General features: G+C 46.8%; 1 protein-coding gene across 1 annotated transcript in view; it reads right to left on the minus strand.

Annotated features, from left to right (window-relative positions):
* Window positions 1-806: 806 nt before the first annotated feature.
* LOC147122101 (E3 ubiquitin-protein ligase RNF170-like) overlaps window positions 807-23,640 on the minus strand; it is a 92,131-nt gene continuing 69,297 nt past the window's right edge. The window contains exons 4-6 of the mRNA XM_085978209.1: window positions 19,841-19,955; window positions 4,761-4,834; window positions 807-908 (exon numbers count right to left, since the gene is read on the minus strand). Coding sequence (XP_085834335.1) covers window positions 807-908; window positions 4,761-4,834; window positions 19,841-19,955 — 291 coding nt within the window. The remainder of the gene's footprint in view (window positions 909-4,760; window positions 4,835-19,840; window positions 19,956-23,640) is intronic.

The following is a 23,640-nucleotide window of genomic DNA, read 5'->3' on the forward strand; positions in this document are numbered from 1 at the left end:
AGGCACAGAAGGATGCAGTGCGATTTTGCTTTTTTCAATTGAGGTTCATATTCAGAGGTATAACTACAGTCTATTCCTGTTAATTTAACATCCCTTAATTTGATTTACTGGATAATTTTCATTCAAATTGCACTAAAAAAACTCCAGTATTGTTTTAATGGATAATTCAAATATTTTTACCACAAAAAGACTTCAAATTAATAGGATTAAAACTAATTAGCTTCATATTCAGGTTTGCAAACATAATTTTTTGTTGATCATGCACATCATTGAGTATTACTGAACTGATGTAGATATCATAATTAAACACAAGGAAGCAATCTCACACAGTAAAGGTAAATCTCCAGCGCTTCACTAGAAAAATGTTTGTCAAATTTTTATCAATTTTTGGCTAAACTTCTTTCTTGATCTAGCCAGGATCTCTTTCATCTGTGAAGTGTTTCTGGGTCGAACAATTGGCCCCTCTTCTCCAGTCTGGATTCTCCTGTATACACACCCAATGGTCGATGAAGGAAGAATCAAAGATATAGGGACAAAGCTGACTGCTGTCTGCTTTTAAATTCAATACTTGTATTATGGGCTTGGTGAAGTCACTGTACCATTCCATTCTGCTTCTTCACATTCAAATACCAAAGATGATGCACCACCCACACCCACCAGTAATATCTCTGTTAACTGAGCATTAGATGGTGACACAGAAGATGATGATAATTATGTCAAAAAGGCCAAACATGGCAACATTCCCTGTCTGGCGTCACCTCAGGATTTCCTGGTAACTCATTATCTAGTCCTCCATGAACCCTTTCTCATTCCCAGTATGGAAGCATGTCACATACATGCAAGACACTAGCTACCTTGTCTCCCTCAGAATTCATGTCCAATAATTTTCCATGCACCTTGTATGAATCCTTGAAGAAAGGAGTTAGTTTAGCCATCATGTTCTGTACTGCCTTTGATCTAAAATGGGTCCTTATTTTCACAAAATCTCTATTATCAAAGCAGCAGCCGCTTATTGGGCATAATGTTTCTTTTGAATGGCAGATACCATCATCAAGTGGTCTTTGTCTAGCTGATATGTATCTTCCAATATTGCCTTCAGGCAGGCGTTGTAGGAGCCAACCAACCCTCTATACTGTCAGCTTCACTTAGTGGCAGTATCTAAGTCAGAAGGTTGTGGTGACAAGCCCCACTCCAAGGACTTGAGCACATAATGTTATGATGGAAGTAAAAGACTTTAGCTTGATTAACTTTTGAAAGATTTGTAAACTTATCCATTGACAGTTGAATTAGAGATTTAAACTTGTGGGAGAGCCAGTGCATTTTCAACACTAGTAATTCTGGCCAGTACAGGCACTTATGCCACTCATGTGCAGTTTACTCTCTTGATTCGGATCAACTAAAGATAACAAAGCACATTTGCCGGGAATTTCCTCAGGGATTCTCCTAATTATCCATCGTGACTTCAGATGAAGTGCTGTGGAAACCCTAGAAAAACGATGTAAACGAGCAACAAACCCCCGAGGAGATTCAACCCCTAGCATTTAATTCCCAGTGCCTCTTCTGTCTCTTTGAACAATGCACATGTAAATGGTGTACCCCCAGTGTACCAACTTCTCAGCAGCTACTTACCTGTTGTGTTCATAGTGGAGAATATCTTTACCCATTTGGAGGAGAAATCAATCAATATCAATAGTAACAATTGCCTTTCTGAATCAGGGAAGGGGTCCAACAAACTCTACCTTCAGGTACTCTCATGGAGCGGGGGCTTTATATAAACCCTTAACTTTTTTGGAGCCTGTTGTGATGCTTTTGAAACTTGGCATCTATATTGAAACTTTACATAACTAATTACATCCATAGCATCGTTTTTGTGATACCCAACTGCCCACTCATGAAATGCTCTTGGAATTCCCTCAAATAAAGGTTTGATAACTTCTCTGGCACATATAGTTTTCAGGGTGGCCTTTGGAATCATGCTTGGCTTGCTCTGCTCAGCGTGATAGGATACAATGTCCACCTCCGGCTTCTGAGCTGTGCTGCCATGGAGCACACAAACATGGACGGAATCCTCAGGCCATTGCTTTCCAGCTAGGAACTGGGGGGGAGGGGGGGTGGTGGAGGGGGGATTTTCCCAGCCCTGAGGAGGCGGGTTTGGAGGCAGGACTGCCGAGAAAATGGCAGAAACTGGGAGCGAGTTCCGACCCCGCTCCCAACCCGCCTCCATGCCATCTTCCCAGGAGGCGGGTCCCCGAGTCGAGCAGGGACCCGTCTCCTCGAGGCAGGAAGGGGATTACAGCCAATTAACTGCCTGTTAACAGGTAGTTAACAGGCAGTTTTGAGGCTTTCCCCCATTTTACCCCCTGCAAGTGCGGGCTCCCCGACGGCTGCGAACCTCGCCAGGGTCAGCGAGGCGAGCAGTGGGTCTTCGGGGGTGAGAGGGATCGAAATGTGCACTGTGGAAGTGAGTGATGGGTGCAAGTGTGGACAGATAAGTATGAGAGGTGAGTGTAAAATTTAAAAAAAGTTTACTTACCTTTGTTTCTTCCTGCAGGCTTCAACCCTTGGGGATCCGAAGGTGCCTCATTTCAACAGCAGAGATGACAGAATGGTTGTTGCATTCTCAGATGCAGCAGCCATCTGATTTCTGCTGAAGAAAGAGATTTTGGTGAGTCTTTGTGCAAGGACTCACCATAGAACAGAGATTGTCAGTGTTTGATAGCTTCTCTAAGCTGTCAAACGCTGACGTTTCATCTGTCAAAAATTTTTGACAGATGAAACGTCATAAGCTGACGTCCTCTGTCACCGGCTTTCCCTTAATCGGCCAGCTAAACCCGCAGGGCGGGCTTAACAAGGTCAATCAAGGGAAAAGAGCGTGGGTTGACCAGACATCATTGGGGGCGGGATTAAAACCCAGCAGCCAGCAGTCCCACCCCCAATGATATCTGTGTCTGGGGCTAAGAATGTTTGTTTATACAATTAGGAAAATTCTTCTCCATATCCTAATTTCCCCATGGCAAACTGCAAAAAACTGACATGGGTCTCCTTCTGGATATTAAAAAATTTGGATAATTCTCCAGGTGTCACTCTTGCTCACTTATCTTAAATGCTGACATCTGACTCAGTGGGACTTTACTCCATTCTTGATAAACATAGTGGGTTTCTTATCATTTTCTATACTAATATCGATAGAGCAGTGATTACTTCAGTGGCAATTGTCACGACTAACACTACCAGGGAATACAGGAAAAATCTAGTCTAGTTCCTGATATTAAATTGAGCCTATCTATTGTCAGGGCTTCAACTTGTCACATATCTCCCCCGAACACCAATCATTGATTTAATTTTCTGTTCTGGAGCTGCCAGATCCTAATGTCATTGGTGTACATATTCTGCCTTATTCTCCCTCTCAGCTACTGTCTGTTATAATAGAAATCCCCTCCCTTTCTTATCAGTCACCAGGCTTGCAGCAAAATAAAGACAGATTAAATATCTCTACCAGGCTTAACTTTGCACAAAGATTAAACAATTTTTAAAAAATCAGTTTGTGCTTTGGCTGTGTGCAGCAGCACTGAAACCACAACCACATTTATGGATCGCTTTCCCCGTTTGATCCTTTGGTTCTGATGAACAGATGATTTTCTGCCCACTTCTTTCTAAGCTGCAAATTAACTTGGCCAGTCCAAACTTGCCCAGAGAAAACTGCTGTGGTCTCTTATTTGTCCCCGCCCATACAAAGGTATTTTTGTTCAGGCATCAAATGTGAAGACCCGCCTATAGCATCAGCTAACAGGGTCTTCAACATCTTCCAGACAAACATTATTATGTAAATAGAATAGAATGGCCTAGAAATTACGAGTATCAAAAAGGCACGAGGGCCAATTTCAGGGACCAAAGTCCTGCACCCCAAAAAAAGACATCCGGCCCAATATTGGGTTGTGCCATTTTTCAGGTATTTAGGGCTTAATCTGCCTTAAACAAGCATTAGGCCCCTTGCGTATGCTAATGGAGCCTAACACTTGTTTTAAGGGCCCCTCTGAGAAACCGGGCCTCAGGTTTTGCTGATGTGGATGCGGCCTGGCAAGCATCCGCCACCAAAAAGGTAAGTTAAAAAACAATGATTTTATTTTGCTGTGGAGCCAGGAGAAGCAGAAATGCTCCTCCCAGCTCCACAGCACTCCTGAGAGTTGCAGCTGGCAGCAATCGGCCTCCCTTCCGCCTTCCCCCCATTTCCTGCACTTAACCTGAGGCCACTGCCAGCAGGACAAGTGACCTAAATTTTGTTCCTGTAGACCTGCGAGCTGCTTGTGGAGGCACGAAAGGCGCCAGCAGTTCACCCAGATTATTTAGATGAGGCCCAAGGCCCAATTTCAGGCTGGCCTCAGACTCCTGGTTCGGGCACGTGTTGCGGCCACATCGCCACCTTCATGCCTGAATCCAGGCGCCGATGAATTTCCACCCCTATATATTTAATGATAATAACAATAATACAAGCCAGCAACTGCACTGGCACGTTGCCTTCCATTTCTCTCTCTCTCTTCGCAAAACATTCTGGGTCGTGTGTTATATTTCAAACTTCCCAGGGGTAAGAGAAGTCACAAATCCACTTTCCCACATCCTGGTCCCTCATGTTGGGCACAGATGTATGTTTTCACTCGATTCAAATTGAAACAACATTTTAAGTTCAAAATGTTTTTTTTAAAGATTTAAGTCAATTCATATTTTCTTTTCAATTAAATCTACTCATATTGACTGAAACGTACCTTTTGTCTGCACAGAGGACAACTCACAGCTCCTAACCAAGAACCATGTCTCCAGTACGCAATCAAACATGGTCCTGTTAGTAAAAGAACACAAGAAAATAAAATGACTGAATGACAGTGTGCTCGTGTACTGCCCTTTCACTTCTAGAACCTGGGTACAAAAGTTCAGGCTGATGGAATGAGTTTTGACAATCTCAATCTAATTGCAAGGAGGTTTGGGTTAACAGCATAAAAAAGTCCACAATTTGGCATAAACTGGCACTACGACCATAATTATAACTTTTGGTCGAGAAATTGTCTCGGGCGGGGGCATAAAACGGGCGGTATCAGAGCGGCTGCCCATTATATGCATGTGGTAAACCACTGTTATTGTATATTGTTACCTCTGGGTGGCGCTGTGTACCAAGGCATGCCTCAGCTGACTCCGCCCACATGACCAGGTATAAAGGTGGGGGTTTCGCCGACTCACTTCCTTCTTGGAACCAGCCACCCACGAGAGGCATGCTCTGTTCTCTAGTTAATAAAAGCCTTTTCATCACCTTCCTGATTCATCGTCTTTTATGGAGTAATTGATAAGCGTATCAATTTTATTAACTAGAAGTAAAATGGCGACACCTGAACAGCAACAACAGCAGGCGTTGCTGCGAGCCCTCAGACCGGCATGCCTGGACCTCGACCCTCAAGCAGCGGGTTCATCAACCAATTTCGAACACTGGCTGAGCTGCTTTGAATCCTTCCTAGGAGCCTCCGCCGTGACATTGGAAGAGAACAAACTAAAAGTTTTGACCGCCCAGGTGAGCCCTCAAGTATATACGCTCATCTGGGACGCTACTACGTACACGGCGGCCCTCGAACTACTAAAAGGGCAATACACGCGCCGAGTGAACACGATTTACGCCAGACACCTCTTGGGATCCCGCAGGCAGCAACCGGGGGAATCGGTAGAGGCATTTTTACGGGCGTTACAGACACTCTGCAGAGACTGCGACTGTAAGGAGGTAACGGCTGCGGGGCACGCAGAGGGACTTACTTGTGATGCCTTCGTCAGGGGCCTCCAGTCCGACTACTCCCGGCAGAGACTGCTCGAAAGCAAGGAGCTCGACCTGAAGACGGCCGTAGCCCTTGCGCTCTCGCTAGATGCGGCCCACCGAAACCTCGAAGCATACTCACGTAACGGCGCCGCGCCATGGCCATCGCGACCGTGGGACATGGGACCGCCGCCCCCGGCACCAACTGCTGCAGCGATGTCCCGAAATCAACTGGGACAGCCGCCCCCGGTAAGAACCGCAGCGATGCCCCGTAACCAGGCCCAAAAATGCTATTTCTGTGGCCAGTTAAAACACCCTAGAGCGCACTGCCCGGCTAAGACCGCTACCTGCTCGGGCTGCGGGAAGAAAGGCCATTATGCCAATGCCTGCAGGGGGAAACCAGCGAACGCCAGCAGCGCCGCGTGCAAACCATGGGGGCAGCCATCTTATCTGCCATTTTGTGCACCTCCGGCCGCATGGCCGCCGCCATTTTATCCGCCGCACTCAACCGCCACTTCGTCTCCGGACTCGACCACCATCTCATCGGACGACCATACCGACTCACTAAGCCATACACTGGCCTCCGTTACGCTGGATCAAGCCCGCCCTCATCATCTATCCAGCTCCATGATGGATATCACGGTAAACGGCCGCGCCACCACTTGCCTAATCGACAGCGGGAGCACAGAGAATTTTATTCACCCAGACACGGTACGTAGCCACTCCCTCACGGTCCTGCCGACGCGCCATCGGATTTCTATGGCGTCCAAGTCCCATTCAATGAACGGCGGCGGCTACTGTGTGGTGACCCTTTCGGTTGGGGGCACAGAATATAAAAATTTTAAACTTCTAGTCCTGCCCCGTCTCTGCGCTGCCGTGCTGCTAGGGTTGGATTTTCAGTGCCACCTTAAAAGTGTCACATTAGCATACGGTGGACCCCTCCCCCCACTCACAGTCTGCAACCAACACCTTTTAAATCGCCCACCGCAAACCACCTGCAGCCTTTCCACACTAAAAGTCCCCCCCCTCCCTTGTTCGCTAACCTCACCCACGACTGTAAACCCATCGCTACCAAGAGCAGGCGGTACAGCGCCGGGGACAGAGCTTTCATTAGCTCTGAGGTGGAGCGGCTCTTGAAGGAGGGCATTATCGAAGGGAGCACTAGCCCCTGGCGAGCCCAGGTTGTAGTCGTTAAAACCACTGATAAACGCCGCCTGGTCATTGACTACAGCCAAACCATAAACCGGTACACTCAGCTGGACGCATACCCCCTTCCTCGCATATCTGATATGGTCAACCAGATTGCGCAATACAAAGTATTCTCCACCATTGACCTTAAGTCAGCATACCACCAGCTCCCCATCCGCCATGAGGACCGCCAGTATACTGCCTTCGAGGCGAACGGCCGCCTCTACCACTTCCTTAGGGTTCCCTTCGGCGTCACCAACGGGGTTTCGGTCTTCCAAAGGGAGATGGACTGGATGGTTGACAAGAACGCGCTGCAGGCCACCTTTCCCTATCTGGATAACGTCACCATCAGGACCATGACCATGACGTTAATCTAGAAAAATTCCCCCGTACGGCCCAACGGCTGAACCTAACGTACAATAAAGAGAAATGTATGTTTCGCACCAAACGCCTCGCCATTCTCGGCTGCGTGGTGGAGAACGGAGTCATCGGGCCCGACCCCGACAGAATGCGCCCCCTAATGGAGCTACCCCTCCCCCACTGCCAAAAAGCACTGAAGAGATGCCTGGGGTTTTTCTCCTACTATGCCCAGTGGGTGCCCCACTATGCAGACAAAGCTAGACCCCTCATCAAATCCACCTCCTTCCCCCTGACACCAGAGGCGTGTGCAGCCTTCACTCTTATCAAGAGCGATATCGCGAAGGCCACAATGCACGCAGTGGATGAGTCGATCCCCTTCCAAGTGGAGAGCGATGCATCCGACTTCGCCCTAGCTGCAACCCTTAACCAGGCGGGCAGACCCGTGGCCTTTTTCTCAAGGACCCTCCAGGGCCCCGAGACCCGACACTCCTCTGTCGAAAAGGAGGCCCAGGCTATTGTGGAAGCGGTGCGTCACTGGAGGCATTACCTGGCCGGAAAACGGTTTACCCTGCTCACTGACCAGCGTTCAGTAGCTTTTATGTTTAATAATAAGCAGAGGGGCAAAATCAAGAACGACAAGATCTTGAGGTGGAGAATCGAACTCTCCACCTACAATTATGATATCTTGTACCGGCCCGGGAAACTAAATGAGCCCCCAGACGCCCTATCACGTGGTACATGCACCAACGCGCAGGTTGATAGACTGCAGACCCTCCACAATGACCTCTGCCACCTGGGGGTCACCAGGTTCTTCCATTTCATCAAATCCCGTAACCTGCCCTACTCCATCGAGGAGGTCAGGACCATGACCAGGAACTGCCAAATCTGTGCCGAGTGCAAACCGCACTTTTATAGGCCGGACAGAGCAAGCCTGATCAAGGCCACTCGCCCCTTCGAGCGCCTGAGCGTCGATTTTAAAGGGCCCCTCCCCTCCTCTGACCGCAATGTGTACTTCCTCAACATAATTGATGAGTACTCCCGTTTCCCGTTTGCCATCCCTTGCCCAGACATGACCAGTACCACGGTCATCAAATGTCTGAATGACCTCTTCGCCTTGTTCGGGTTCCCTAGCTATATACATAGCGACAGGGGCTCATCTTTCATGAGCGACGAACTTCGGCAGTACCTGCTAGCGAGAGGTATTGCTACGAGCAGAACCACCAGCTACAACCCCCGGGGGAACGGCCAGGTGGAAAGAGAGAACGCGACGGTTTGGAAGGCCGTCCTCTTAGCCTTAAGATCTAAGGGCCTTCCGACCTCTCGCTGGCAGGAGGTCCTCCCTGCGGCGCTCCACTCCATCCGGTCACTGCTTTGTACTGCCACTAATACCACCCCTCATGAGCAAATGTTCGTTTTCCCCAGGAAGTCCACATCGGGAACCTCGCTACCGGCATGGCTGACTTCTCCTGGGCCCGTCCTACTGCGGAGGCACGTAAGGACCCATAAAACGGACCCCCTGGTCGAGAGGGTGCACCTCCTACACGCCAACCCCCAGTATGCCTGGGTGACATACCCAGACGGGCGGGAGGACACGGTCTCCATACGAGATCTCGCACCCTCGGGTACCCCTGAACTACCACCGTTATCCCCCACCACCCCTCCCAATCCAACCCCTGTAGACGACATGCCGGAGCCCCAGGACCCTTCGTTGACCACCCAGACACCAGATCCGACGTTGGATGCTGCAACACCGCCGCCGCCACCACGACGATCAGGACGTCAGACAAGGCCTCCTGATAGACTTAACTACACGAACTTGTAGTACCCTTCACCCCGCCGGACTTAATTTTAAACAAGGGGTGAATGTGGTAAACCACTGTTATTGTATATTGTTACCTCTGGGTGGCGCTGTGTACCAAGGCATGCCTCAGCTGACTCCGCCCACATGACCAGGTATAAAGGTGGGGGTTTCGCCGACTCACTTCCTTCTTGGAACCAGCCACCCACGAGAGGCATGCTCTGTTCTCTAGTTAATAAAAGCCTTTTCATCACCTTCCTGATTCATCGTCTTTTATGGAGTAATTGATAAGCGTATCAATGCAGCACCTGATATTCTATTCCATTGCAGTCAATGAAACTGAATATCAGATGTTGCGCATAACGGGCGGCCGATCTGATACCGCCCGTTTTACGCCCCCGCCCGAGACGAATTTCTAGGCCTTAGTGTCAATGCTAAATAGTTTTGGGTGCACATTGATGCAAAAGTAGCAGTATAACTCGAGTCAGGCTAGCATCTGATTCTAAAGGAGTCAGGCTAGCACCTGATTCTAAAGGAACAGTTATTTGGCCCCATCTAGTAGGTAGTTTCATACCGCTTGTTCACACTAGTATTATGTAGCTACAGTCCAATGCAAAGCCGGATCTTAAAAGTGCCCAAGAAGTTGATTGGAGCTCCTGGGAACTTACTTTTAACTCCCCATTAGGAGAGAAATACCTGTCTCACCTGCACTCTTGCACGTAAAGTTTAAGTACTCTGGGATTGGAACTCTGCGTGTGTGTCCATTATTGAGCACAGTTTGAGGTGCAGTCAATAGTATAACTCTATTGGCTGAGACCAATATTATTTTTCTCTAGCGTTGATGTGAATAACACTGCATTTATTACCCATCTACACTATGAGCCAAGCGTGTAATGTGGACTAAACTCAAGTGTAGGCCAGACTGGAGAGGGATAGCAAGTCCCCCTTCTCTAAAGGACATTAAAAAACCAGTCAGGCATTTCTGACAGTCCAGCAACTTTCATAGTCATTTTATTGAATCCAATTAATGGTGCGATTTGAACTCATAACTAGTATATTACTAGTCCACTACTATAACTGCTACGCTGCTGTACCCCTCTGTAGTATAACTTATTTCAAATGAGTTAACATTTGTTTTAAAGTAACGCAAACAACAATTTATGTGACCGTGTTGATAAATAGCACAAACGGGAATTCACCCCACATGGGTTGAAAATAAATGTATTCTGATTGGTCGTCTGTATTCTTCTTTTGGAATTTTACTAGCATGAATGCTCTAATCTTCCTTAAAATAGAAAAAGAGGAATTATTTATTGTCATTGGAGAGTGCCTTTGGGTATGCCATGTAGAGAAATAAATTGTAGTCAAAGACGGCTAAGAATTATACAGAGTGACTTAGTAATGTGATTGCATGATCTTTTTAAATCATTTATCTGTCACAAAGGTCAGCTGCCAGGTACTTTGGAAGTACACCTCTTTTAGATATGCAAGCCCATTAATTTGTGCTGTTCGTGCGATACTTTGGCCCTCAATTTCATGGATGTCCATAGTGCTGTTATATTGCTGTTGTAGCATCAGGAAATAATGCCATTCACCAGCAGGGGGAGCAGCACAGAAATTTCCTCAGGGAGTTCACTTGCATACCAGCAAGAGTGTTAGTTCTGGGATAATTCCTGTGTAAAACGAGTGTAAGTAGCCGAACCCCTAGGAAATTTGAGTGCCATAATGGTGTGACTGTTTAACAGTATTCTGCAGATTCCTGTCTTCAGCACAACCCAAGGAGGGTGACAGGTAAGGTTGCGGCAAGTGTTTTCTTTCTCAGTTCTGTTCAGATCTTTCCATGGCATTTATTCTGTGTTCTCTAACAGCTTTTATAAAAAAATTCTGGTTTTCCTATAATTCAGGCAGGTAGTAATGTCATGCAATTTACTTTTTATGAATAGTGAAAAATAATGTAAAATATGCAGTGGTATTTGAAACATTGCAAAGCTTTGCAATGAATATATAAAAATTATGCACTTTGTTACAGCTCTGAAAACTATGAACATTTTCAGGTAATTTGTGGGTTTTGCTTCTTTGAATAAACCTCCTCCATTATTGCCCTGTAATCGAAGAAGATTAATCCACGTTGCACCAATGACAGGCACACAAGGATGATGTAGTGAGAGCTCTGGATGGGCATCAGCGGGTGATAAAACTGTGATTTACTCCGAGAGTTCAGATGACATCATAAGTCAAAAGAGAGAAGCCAGAGTGATTTATTCGGGTTATTTGACCCGAAGAATAAATTACAATCTTATGCTAGCTCTCTAACATGTCTGTTTTAAAATGCATGCTACAGTTTTAATAAAATGAAAACAACAGTTAATAGCACAGCTGAAATGACATTGAATGAACGTATAAATGGCCATTGTCACCATTACAGAATAATATGGTAATACGATCTACAGAAAAGCATAAAAGCACATCTGTAAAGAGGTTTTGGCCGAGAAATTTGAGTAGGCCGGAACCCTGCCGATGCTACTGTGGGCCGAAGTTAATGGCCACCCGCAAAAAGAGCGCAGACAGCACCAGTATTTTGGTGCTGCCTGCTGATTTGTTTTAGCACAGCGCAAAACCTGCAGTGTAACATGCTGTTTCGGGCGGTAGTCTCAGCAGGAGGCCCAATGTAACGTGGCCGTAGCGTCCCTGGAGCAAGGCGGCATTTCCTTAAAGCTAGCCTGTCATTTTAGAAAGCAGTGTCGATCCCTTCTAAAATGAAAAAAAAATCATTTAAAAATAGGCAGTCTCTAGCCCTTAGAGCTCAATTGCCTTCTGCAAAAAAAAAATTAAAAATAAGCAGTAAAAATGGCAGTTTTCAGCCCTTAAAACTAAACTGCCTTCCGCACGTAAAAAAAATGGTAAAAGTGCTTCAGCACTAACACAAATGGCTCAACAAGTCAGGGAAGAGGTACCCAGGGTCTCACACACAGAGCTCCAGCTTTATGCAGGGGGTCAACACTGCAAGAGAGGTCCTCTATCCACAGGGGCCAGGAGGCCCGCCAGAAAGAACAATGTGGGACCAGATCACCGAGGCCGTCACTGCCAGCAGTGTTGGCCCCGCCACCTGGCTCCAGTGCCCAAAGAAGATTCATGACCTCAAACCAGTGGTAAAGGTCAGTGAATGCATCTTCAAAAGCCGTCTCCTACCAACTACAACACTAGCCTCACACAAGGTTCAACACATGACCGCCCACATCCCCTCCGTCACTCATCTACCAACAACCTGTACCAAACAGGAGTCGCACCACACATTCCTAGCTTCACCTCACTCCCTTGGAGGAGACAGTGCTGGCCATTCTTGGCAGGGGTATGGCTGAGCAGCGGCGTGGCTGGAAGGATACAAGATGCTGGTACCCTCATACACTATCCTCCTTTCTCATTCCACTTCCCCCTCATTCCACAATATCTTCTGATTTACAAGGTCTGTATGGTGTAACCATGCAACCCTTGCTTTCCCGCCCTCCCCACACCACAATTGTGCCTTCCTCATTTCACATACTCATGAAATCCAGCCTGCCCAGCCAGTGGTTGACACTCCCAGCCACCAGCTCCTCGAGGTCGTTCTGCAAGGCCATCTGCAGTGACCCCACTGAAAATCAGCAGCCTTCCACCAGCCATGCTGCAGCCACTGGGGTAGCACTGTGTGACATCAGTAGGATAGGCAAAGGCACACACAAGATAGTCACTAAGGGAATGCATAAGGGTGATGAGTTGATTTCTTGATGACATATTGGATGGATAGATGTATAAAGTTGGATTGGAAAGTTTGCTCTTATTTCAGCATTATGGCCAAGAGGATGCTATAATGGTCAGTAAGAGAGGGAAGGTAAGGTGTGGGACTAATGTTGAAAGGGGAATTTGTGTTGTGGTCACTGGTACCGCAGGGGGACAATTGCATCCTGAATATCCCGGCCAGAAAGGGGCTGTCTGGGTTACAGCCTTCCTTCCGCTTCATCATCTTCTGCTTCCTCCTCTTGAGTCTTCCTCTTCTGCGTCTTCCTCTTCCCTCTGCAAGCGGATGCTGGAAATCTGAAATAAAAGCAGAAAGTACTGGAAATTCTCAGCAGGTCAGGCAGCATCTCGACCTGAGACATTAACTCTGTTTCTCTCCACGGTTGCTGCCTGGCCTGCTGAGTGTTTCCAGCATTTTCTGTCTTCTCAGAAGCCTTCCTTTACCATCTGATGCCTTGCAAGCATCCAGCAGCACTCCCTGCATACTTTAAAAACTTTTAACATCTATTGCACCAAGTCACTACTTCAATAAAATATTTAAAAAAGTCAAAAAGCTTAAATCCAAACTTACCTGAAAGATGTGTGTGTCCCTTTAAGAAGCGCTGACAGTGTCTCTGCAGGGCTGCTTCACATGTGCTTTTCTGTGCATGCTTAGAACTCAGTGTAATAATGAACGAAAATGTCCAATTTGGCAGTCGTGGTGTCAAATCAGGCATTGTACGCCAATTAACGTTACAATATGCTAATTTACATTTCAGAGGCAAGCGCTGTTAACGGCCGCACTGTGGCTCTTACCAAAATGGTGGTCACCGTGTCCTGTGCCGTAAGTGAGGCAGCCACCATTTTTTCCAGAAAACCACCAGCGTTAACTGCCGGCGCTAAGGTAAGCAATTTCTAGACCTATGAGTCTAATACCGGAGAAGAATCACTGCAGCGCCACCTTTTGGCATCTTGTAGCAGCTCGGTCAAGAATGGTATTGGACTGCCTGATGGCTCAGTGGATAAAATACATAGGCCTAGAAATTTGGTGCTTTAACAGCGGCTTTTAAGGCAGACTTTGTAGAAAAATGGCGGCCACTTGGCTTCCACCCACTTCCGGTACGGAACGTGCCGGCCGCCATATTGGGCAGGTCGGCAGCGCTGCCGTTGCCTGCGCTTGCCCCAAGTATTTTAATTACCAGGAGCATGACGCCAATCGGCGTGCAATGCCAAATTGACGCATGCCCATCGATTTTGGGCGTCACCGCTCCTCTTACCACTGTCTCCAAAGCACGCCCATGCATGCAGCTGTTGACAGCTCGTAGAACCGGGTGAAAGTGGCAGTGAGCTATAAACTGTACAGTAAACAGCTGCTGAGATAACTGGTAACTATGGAGAGCTCAGACTATGTAATTGGAATGAAAACTGCTTCAATGAGATGCATCAAATCTCCCTCCATCAGTTAATCATTATAGGAAGTAAATAGTTTTAAAATAAAACTATATACTGGACTACAGTTGAAATAATCTCAGGAAAAATCAAAGCTGCAGTTCCTTAAATTTTATACATTGGTGTTTTCTAGTTTAGGACCTGATAAAATAATATGCAAAGTTTTGAAGTCTGTTTTTAAAAGGTTTAACACCATATTCTCACCAAGAGTTCTTCAAAACTCTCTTCTGCATGATTTACGCCAGTAAACTCCTAACCAAGAGTTCATGTTTCTCTTTTTTAAAAATTTATTTCAATTGATTTCTCATGCAACGGTTTCAGGACATCTATGCCACAGTCTTTATGTGGTGTTTCCAGTTACAGTCCCTCCAGATCTGAGCCTGTGCTTTAAGACTGAAGGGATTCGCAAAATTTCATATGTTCCCCCCCCGAAGATTAATTGGAGTTATTAAAGAAACCTTGGAGTGACTGTGTTTTAAAAATCCAGGGCCTCTCAAAATGGCTGCGGTCAGACACATGGCCAAAGGGCCTGCGGCATCCATATGGATTTTCTGATAGCTTCACAGACTGCATGTTTAATTTGAACAATGCAGTGAGGCAAGCTCAGTTGTATTCACGTCCTGAGGCAGGTCATCAATTGTTTGCCTACACAATCTAAGTTCGGGCGGAGATAGTCCCAGTTGCTTGAGGAACATTCAGAACAATTGAGGAACATTCAGAACAATTAAGGACATTCAGAAAACAATGGAAAGGCAGTTGTGGTACTGATCGGTGCCATCAACGTAAATGGGCCAAAATCAAGGTCCTCTTGTCTTACGTTTTCGAGCCCAAATCGGACAATGGAACGGACTGATGAGGCGCGATAATGACCCATTGCCGAGAGGATATAACTGGGGCGGCCCAGCACCTCTCTCTCTCTCTCTTCGCCTCGGCCCAGTGTCCTGTTTGTCTGCTAGCAACCAAGAAGGAAAACCATCTAGAAAGCATCGCAAGCACATTTCGATGGCAGCAGCGGGGCACAAGGGCCAGGCCTTTTCATCTGTTTCACCAGTGAGCATTATCTTTCTGGCCGTCACAAGACAACCTAGCTAGGTGTAAGGGTGGGAGTTAAAGGGGTATTACAAAATTGTGATTTTAGAATTTTTCCCTCGTTGTGTCCGTTTCTTCTCCCATTAAGTGTAAAACTGTATTGCATCCATAGTGATTTCTTTTATCTTCTGTATAATACTGTTTTTCTTGTAGTGTTAGCTTTTCTAATTAATAAACATTGGTTTTCCTTGCACCAATCCACTGGTCTGTTCGTTTGTCCTTGTTACCACTCGATAAGTCCTGAGCTCAGAATCAGGAAGGGGAAAGCGATTCGCAACCGCACAGCGGGCAGGGCAGCTCAGGAAAACATAACTGGCTGACCTACAATAAGCCCCTGGAACAAAACCCCCTACAAGACCCACACACCAGAGAGTGAATCCCCTATGTGATATGCAGGTTAGTGCACTGTCACTGCGAGCTGCAAGATTGTGATCCCCATCCCCATCCCCTCCCCCTTCAGCACCATGATGGAGCACAAACCTCCACACAGCAAACATCTGGTTGAAACATCTGTGGACCTATGGCAGCCAGCGAGGGTGGGAGTACCAGGCAGTCTGGTATCCATTTGTGGACCCCACACAAGACCCAGACAAATGTCCGAGAAAGTAAGAGGGGAGCGAGGGCAAACAAATGCCTCCTAATGTGCCACAACGCACAATGCTCCAACCCTACAAGGGCCATCAGCGGACTCGATACCTCCTGACCCAGCAAAGCCCAGGAGCCGTCACCCAAACAGGACAAAGCCCGAGAACACCGCACCAATCCTTTAGATGCGACCTTTAGCCTCCTGCTAAGGTTACTGCCGGAAAGAGTGAGTTGCACAAGAGATTCTGCGCTCCGCTCATGTAAATCAGCAGGCAGCACCAAAATACCGGTGCTGCCTGCACTCTATTTGCAGACAGCCATTAACCTTAGCCCACAATGGCACTGTCCATTTCTGGGCCTGATCGAATTTCTAGGCCATTGAATTACATAGAACTTACAGCACAGAAACAGGCCATTCAGCCTAACTGGTCCATGCCAGTGTTTATGCTCCATACAAGCCTCCTCCCACCTTACTTCATCTGACACTATCAGCATATCACTCTGTTCTTTTCTCCCTCATGTACTTATCTAGCTTCCCCTTAAATGCATCATCTTGAGGGGAAAATAGAGAGCAATTTTGAGAACTAGCAAAGACCATGGCCGTGATTTCCTCGGTGGATCCGGTGCGGCCGGGGTCGGTGGCGGGTTGCGACCCCGCTGCCGGCTCCAGCCCACTGTCCAAAGTGATCTTATGCTGATTGGGCTTGTTAAGCCTGCCCAGTGCGTTTGCCAGCCAATTGAAGGAAGCAGGTCTGATGACGTCAGCTGGTTTCCTTAAAGGGACCATTCGCAAATTGATTTCGACAGTTGTGTCACTGAGGTGCTGCAAACACTGACAAGCACTGCACAAAGGTGCAGGGCTGCACCCAGGCTCTCCCATGACTCCCTCCATATGCTTATGGAGGGAGTCACAGCACGCAGGGAGGTCCTCTTCCCTTCACATGGGCGGAAGAAACCTCCCCAGGAGATCAACACAGCCTGGTTGCACATTGTACAGGAGGACACAAGCAGGGATGTCGTCAAGAGAACCAGGCTGCAGTGGTGCAAACCTTTCAATGATCTCACTACTCCATCTCACTAGCCACCCCTCACACTCACTCTCATCCTAGTTCAATCATACCAACTAAAAACATACAAGGTTCGCCACTTGTGTGTTTTAGCCAATGTTCATGTGAAGTTTCTGTTAATGTGTTGTCAAACATTGAAATCTTTATTTTCAACACTTTGCGTTCTTGAACAGATTTGTGTGTCCCTTTGGAAGTGGCTTAGTGAGTTGCAGTGAATGGTGAGACATAACGGTACCCACCCCCACCCCCCTCCCCCCCGCCCCCAGCAATGGTGATGGGTGTGAAAGGAATGGCTGCCGCATTGTAGGGAAGCTTTATGGTGTTGGTGTGGGGTGGTGCCAAACTGGTGCATCATGTGGCAGCCAGGGTGTACAGCGTCAAGTGAAGTAAATCTGTCTATGGTGAGGCCATCCCTGGCGTCCCAGGTAGCAGTGTGGTCGGGTGCTGATGCCATGTGTCTTGTGCAGCATCAGTTGATTGCGGAGAACGTTGGTGTTGTTGTTGGTCTGCTGGTATGCCTGGTGCTGCTGGTATTGGGGCTGATCGTGGTGGGATTATGAGGACCAAGGTGAGATAGTTTCAAGGGCAACGACGCTGATGGAATAGATGGCAGGTGAGGTTGAGGTAACAGAAGCAATCTGTCAATGGTGAGAGAGGTTGTTCCAATGAGGTGACACTGGATAGAGAGTTTGCTCCAAACACTTGCAACCTGCACAAAGCTCAATCTGTCTTCCAAATGCAGTAAACAACAGCTTCTGACCTTGGAAAGTGAACAGATGTGAGATGGGAGCTTTATAGCACATTTGCAGCTGTCAAGTAAAGAGATGATTTCATGGTGACACAACTCCCGACCTTCATACCTGACGTGATCCCCCGAACAGCATGGACCCTGTGGGCGACCTCGTAAAATTTAAAGGTGAGCTCAAAATAGATTTTAAGTGGCTATTAACTAGGTCATAATCACCTTAATTTTCTCCCCCGCGGCTTGGTGTCGGGTCTGTTCAGTGCTGACAGACCCGACATCTGGGAAACTAGCGTGGCGGCGGATTGACAGCGGGTTCCCTACCCGCTGTCAAAAAAAAATGTTTTCCCACCTGACCCGCCACCAAACGTGCCCGCTGACCCTACAAAATATTCCGCCCCAGAGTTTTTATAATATAGAGATAAGAAAGTCTGTGACAGGACAAAGTTGTGATAATCGGCAATCTCGCACAAATTGTTTTAAAGCATTAGTTAACGTATTGCAGTTTAAAATAAAACCTTAAGGAATAATATACTCCTGTAGCAAAATATTAAATCAGAGGTTTGCTGAGCTGCAATTTTTTTTGTAGTGAAACATGCCCACCCCGGTTTATTCAGAATTTATATTTTCAAACATAGAGCAGGTGGGAGGGTAAGCTGTGAGGAGGATGTCGTGAAACTCCAGTACGATTTGGACAGGTTGGGTGATTGGGCAGAAACATGGCAAATGCACTATAATGTGGATAAATGTGAGGTTATCCACTTTGGTGGCAAAAACAGGAAGGCAGATTATTATTTGAAGGGCAATAGATTGAGAGAAGGGGAAGTGCAAAGAGACCTGGGTGTTATTGTGCACCAGTCGCTGAAGGTAAGCATGCAGGTGCAACAGGCAGTTAAGAAGGCAAATGGTATGTTGGCCTTCATAGCAAGAGGGTTCGAGTACAGGAACAAGGATGTCTTGCTACAGTTGTACAGGGCCTTGGTGAGACCGCACCTTGAGTATTGTGTGCAGTTTTGGTCACCTTACCCGAGAAGGATGTTCTTGCCATGGAGGGAGTGCAGCGAAGATTCACCAGGCTGATACCTGGGATGGCAGGAATGACATATGAGGAGAGATTGTGTCGATTGGGCTTATACTCACTGGAGTTTAGAAGATTGAGAGGGGATCTCATCGAAACCTATAAAATTCTGGCAGGTCTGGACAGACTAGATGCAGGAAGGATGTTTCTGATAGCCGGGGAGTCCAGAACCAGGGGTCATAGTCTAAGGATAAGGGGTAAGCCATTTAGGACTGAAATGAGGAGGAATTTCTTCACCCAGAGAGTGGTGAACCTGTGGAATTCTCTGCCACAGAGGGCGGTGGAGGCCAGTTCATTAAACATATTCAAGAAAGAGTTGGATATATTTCTTGAGGCTAAAGGGATCAAGGGATATGGGGAGAAGGCAGGGACAGGGTACTGAAATTAGATGATCAGCCATGATCTCATTGAATGGCGGAGCAGGCTCGAAGGGCCGAATGGCCTACTCCTGCTCCTATCTTCTATGAATCTATGAAGAAGTTGAAACTTAAGACCAAAAAAATAAAGACCCTTTGGAATTGCCAGGCTGCACTTGGCCAATGTATCAAGCAGTGTGGAATTGAGACAACTGAAGGCGGTATGGTAAACCACATAGTGAACTTACCCACTGGGAGAGGGAATGCATTACTTGTTTTAAATTATTTCATAGTGGTGTAATGTGTCAGACCACCAATGAACTAAGAGCTCAGGGTAGTTTGATTTGGCTTCATATCCACAGCATTCCACATGAGGAAGCACCAAGTGAATGCCAAGTGCTTTAATTTCAAAGAGACATTGGGAGAGACAATAGCGGTGGTTGTAAACCTACCCACTTGACCAGATATGTTGTGAACCACTGGCAGATCTAATTTGGGGGCAAGAGAAATAGAAAGAAACAGTCTTACCCTAAAAAAGTATCTCTCAGTACAGAGCAGTGGAAGCACCTTCACACGGTGAAACTTACCACAAAACAAGTGGCCACAGTTGGTTTCCACAGGCAATGTGGGCATCTGGAGACAAACTGGACAGTGCAGATCCCTATGGAAATTAGACTTCGAACAGGTTTGCAATTCCTGGAACTAAACAAGAAATATTTTATCATTGTTAAGCATCAATTTTATCCTGTGCTTATCTTAAAAATGTTGAATATATAACTTCCATTGACTAATAACTATGGATTTTTGTAAATACAATGGTTATGTTACTCAAAGATTAGAGTTGAAATGATCTATAAATATGGATTTATTTTAACACCACCTTCTTTTATGTTAAACATCACTAAACCAAATAAAGCTAGTTAATGTAAATACATTTATTGCCCATAGATGACTTTAGTTGATATATATTGATTGGCCTGTTATAAAAATGGATATTTTAATGTATAAGGTATTTTGATCCTAAATTTACTTGCCATTTTTGGAAAATTTCGACCTTAAAATAAGTTATTTTTACAGGTGTATTCTGGAGCATGGCCCATTTCTGATGGGTTTCTGCCATATAATTGCCCTGTTGTAGTTTGCAATGTGTTCTGGGTCCCGCCATATGTGTGTCTGAGATGATAATGCATGTGCCAATGCAGCTGGGAGCACATTGTAATATATGGAAACGATCTGGATCAGTGTAGGAGTATCCAGATCATGCGATTAGTGCTCCCATTGCACCGAGGGTAATACTCAATGGGGGAGAAATTGGGTATGTAGCGCCACCTGTTAGCGCCTAAAGAGGGCAGTCAGTGGCTGTAGCGCCACTGGCTGCGCCTCCCACGATATTCAGCGGGGGCACTAATGCTGGCGTTAGCCTGTTGCGCTGCGCCGCCACTGATGATGTCATCGGTGTGCGCAGCGCCCCATTAGCGCCCCGATCATGATATTTGGTAGCGAACGCTGCTGTAGCGCCGTTCGCTACCCGCGCCCGGTTCACGGGGCCTTGCTGTGCCGGCAGTGGCGCAAGTTAAGGTGGAGGTGCGGGGCGGCCGCTTTTCTTGGCGGCCGCCTGCCATCACCTCCGTCCCCGGCCTCCTGATCCCCCCCGCCCCCCCCCCCCCCCCCCCCCGCGGCAGTGCCGGCTGTTTCCCGAGAGCCTGGCACTTCTCCTCGGTGCCGGGCTCTTTTGCCGGCACTCGCGATCGGGGATCGCGCTGTTGCAGGCCCCTCCTCCTTAACAATGGGAGGAAGGCCTGCAGTACCGGAGCGTGCCGTGCCGCAGCGTGTGGCGCTGCGGCACGTTGCGCTGCGATATTCAGTTTCAGCGCCCTAAGAGGGACGCGGAGCGCCTCGAGCCTCGCCCCGTCTCCCTCTAGGGGCGCTGAAACTGAATTTCTGGAGATCGGTATTACTCCGAACGCTGCGCAAAAATCAGCGCCCAGGCGAACTTGGCGCCTCAACTGAATTTCTAGGCCAATGAAATAAAAGAGGTGCACCTGTTGCCAGCACCAGTTGATACTGGCAGAAGTGTTTTACTTTGGAGTGTGGAGAAGCTTTAAAAAGTGACTACTGGACTTGCAAGAGAGTGTTTTGCTGTGCAACTGGACAGTACCCCTGACAGCCTGAGACTACCAGGAAATTCTTCAACCACCACAAAGAGGTTCAGATACTACAGTTATGGGGTGACTGCCAGGCAGCAACATGTTAGAGCCAAGCAGTTTTAAGACCCAGGAGACAGCCGGGGACTGTGAGATTATCATGGATTAGTTTGTTTTTAGAATACTTGTTTTAATATCTTATCATTAGTGATATAATCATCAGTAATGGATTTATAATTGTGTGTGAGAATTAAATATAAAAATTTGTAATCATCAATTGTATGCAATGATAACCTGAATTATATATGACATGTAACCCTTTTGCTTATAATTAAAAGTCTGTGAGTAAGCTGTAACCAGACAGCCTGGGGTGAGAAAGAGGATTGCTATAGTTGAATAGGGAAGCTGTGGGTGAAAGTTGGATATTAGCCAACAGTAGTGAGGATGATGAAGCTAGCCTGGGAGCAAGGTCAGGTGTAGCTGCCACTGTGTTGGAATGTTATGATGTGTGCAGTGAATTAAAAACGTTGGCCTTTCACGGGACCAACGATCAGCAAGGATGTCATATCTCTACACTATGGAGACATGTTCCTTTTATGTTGCCATAACTACCACAGATATGAATCTTGATGGTCAAAAACAGATGATGTCAGGGTGTCATAAAACTAGAACCTGTGTAAGCCAAGGTGTTGCAGACGTGGCACCTTTATGATTGGATTTTGGGTTTTGTGTGTAAGCCAGTGATTGGTTCAGGAGGACTCCATAGGTTTTGAATGAGAGTAAAGGAATAAGAAGGGGGTCTCAACAGCCACAAATGGTAGAATATTTCAGGAGGAACCAAGGAAACACCTAGGAGACAGGAGACAAGAGACACAGGTTGCAGCTTACTCACAGTTGTGCTCTACCCAGAGGATAACAGGGATATGTCTCAATTATCCTCTGTAAACTGCTGCTCGAATACTGTAATGTCTTGCTTGTGCTGAATAAAGTTAAATCACTGGCCCCAATACAGGTCAACCTCAAAACATTTGGTACCAGGGTCCCTCTGGGATCTTACAATTCTTCAAAGTGCAGGTTGGTATCGATAGCACTCTCATGGCATTGTGAGCTCCCACAGTAACCCCCTAAACTTTCTGAATAGAAAGGGCTTTCACTCACTGAATATGCAGATTCTGTGTCACTAGATGCAAAGAATTCTGTAATGAGAAGGCCAGATTTCCTGGAAGTTGTCATGATGCTTTTGTCCTCATGGAGTCTGCCCTCCCTGATCGTCTCAAGAAAGAATCTGAAGTAACCAGATGGCTTGTGGGTGACAATGTGTATCTCCTGCTGCCATGAATAAAGGCTCCTTGGAGAATTGCAAGAACAGCAGTTACGAGTGTACAGATAACTGTAGCTGTAGTAAAGACAGCTGCTTGACGGTAGCTGTAGTAAAGACAGCTGCTTGACGGTAGCTGTAGTAAAGACAGCTGCTTGACGGCAGTCGTATAAATAGGAAGCCATCTTGGCCACGCGGCAGTACTACACGAGCTGGCACTGACTCAAGACCTAATAAAGAGTACTCAACGATATCTACTTGTAAGCCGCTTAATACTAAGATATAAGATAACATTACATGGTACCAGGATTTATAGAACGCACGATACGGGCATACCGCAACAATGGAAGGGATAAAACCACCGACTAGCCTGCAACTTGAAGGAAATCTGGACGAAAATTGGCGCGAATTCAAACAACGCTTTCTTCTATACCTCACAGTGATCGACGCCACGACTAGCTCTGGAACACGTAAGGTAGCTTTGTTGCTAACAGTGGCTGGCTCGCAGGCAATCAAGCTGTATAATACATTTACGTTCACAGCTGAAGGTGACAAAAATGATCTGGACAAGGTGATAGATTTGCTCGATAAATACTGCACACCTAAAAAGAATGAAACGTTCGAGAGATTTGTTTTTCGCTCCCGCGTGCAAAAGCAAGGAGAATCCTTTGATGTTTTTCTGACGGACTTGAAAACAAAAGCACAAACATGTAACTTTGGAGACTTGAAGGAATCGATGATACGCGATCAGGTCGTTTTCGGAATACTTGACAAGAAGGTGAGGGAGAGAATGCTTAGGGACAATGACTTAACTTTGGATGCTGCAGTAAAAATATGTCATGCTAGTGAACTCTCAGCCATGCACACGCCAAAATTCGATGGGAGAACTACAGCAACGGGCGTGAGAGCGCTGGGACTGGACAAC

This window comes from Somniosus microcephalus, chromosome 3, assembly GCF_052327205.1.
Source record: "Somniosus microcephalus isolate GS21.2 chromosome 3, FLI_Smic_1.0, whole genome shotgun sequence".
Classification (NCBI taxonomy): Eukaryota; Metazoa; Chordata; class Chondrichthyes; order Squaliformes; family Somniosidae; genus Somniosus; species Somniosus microcephalus.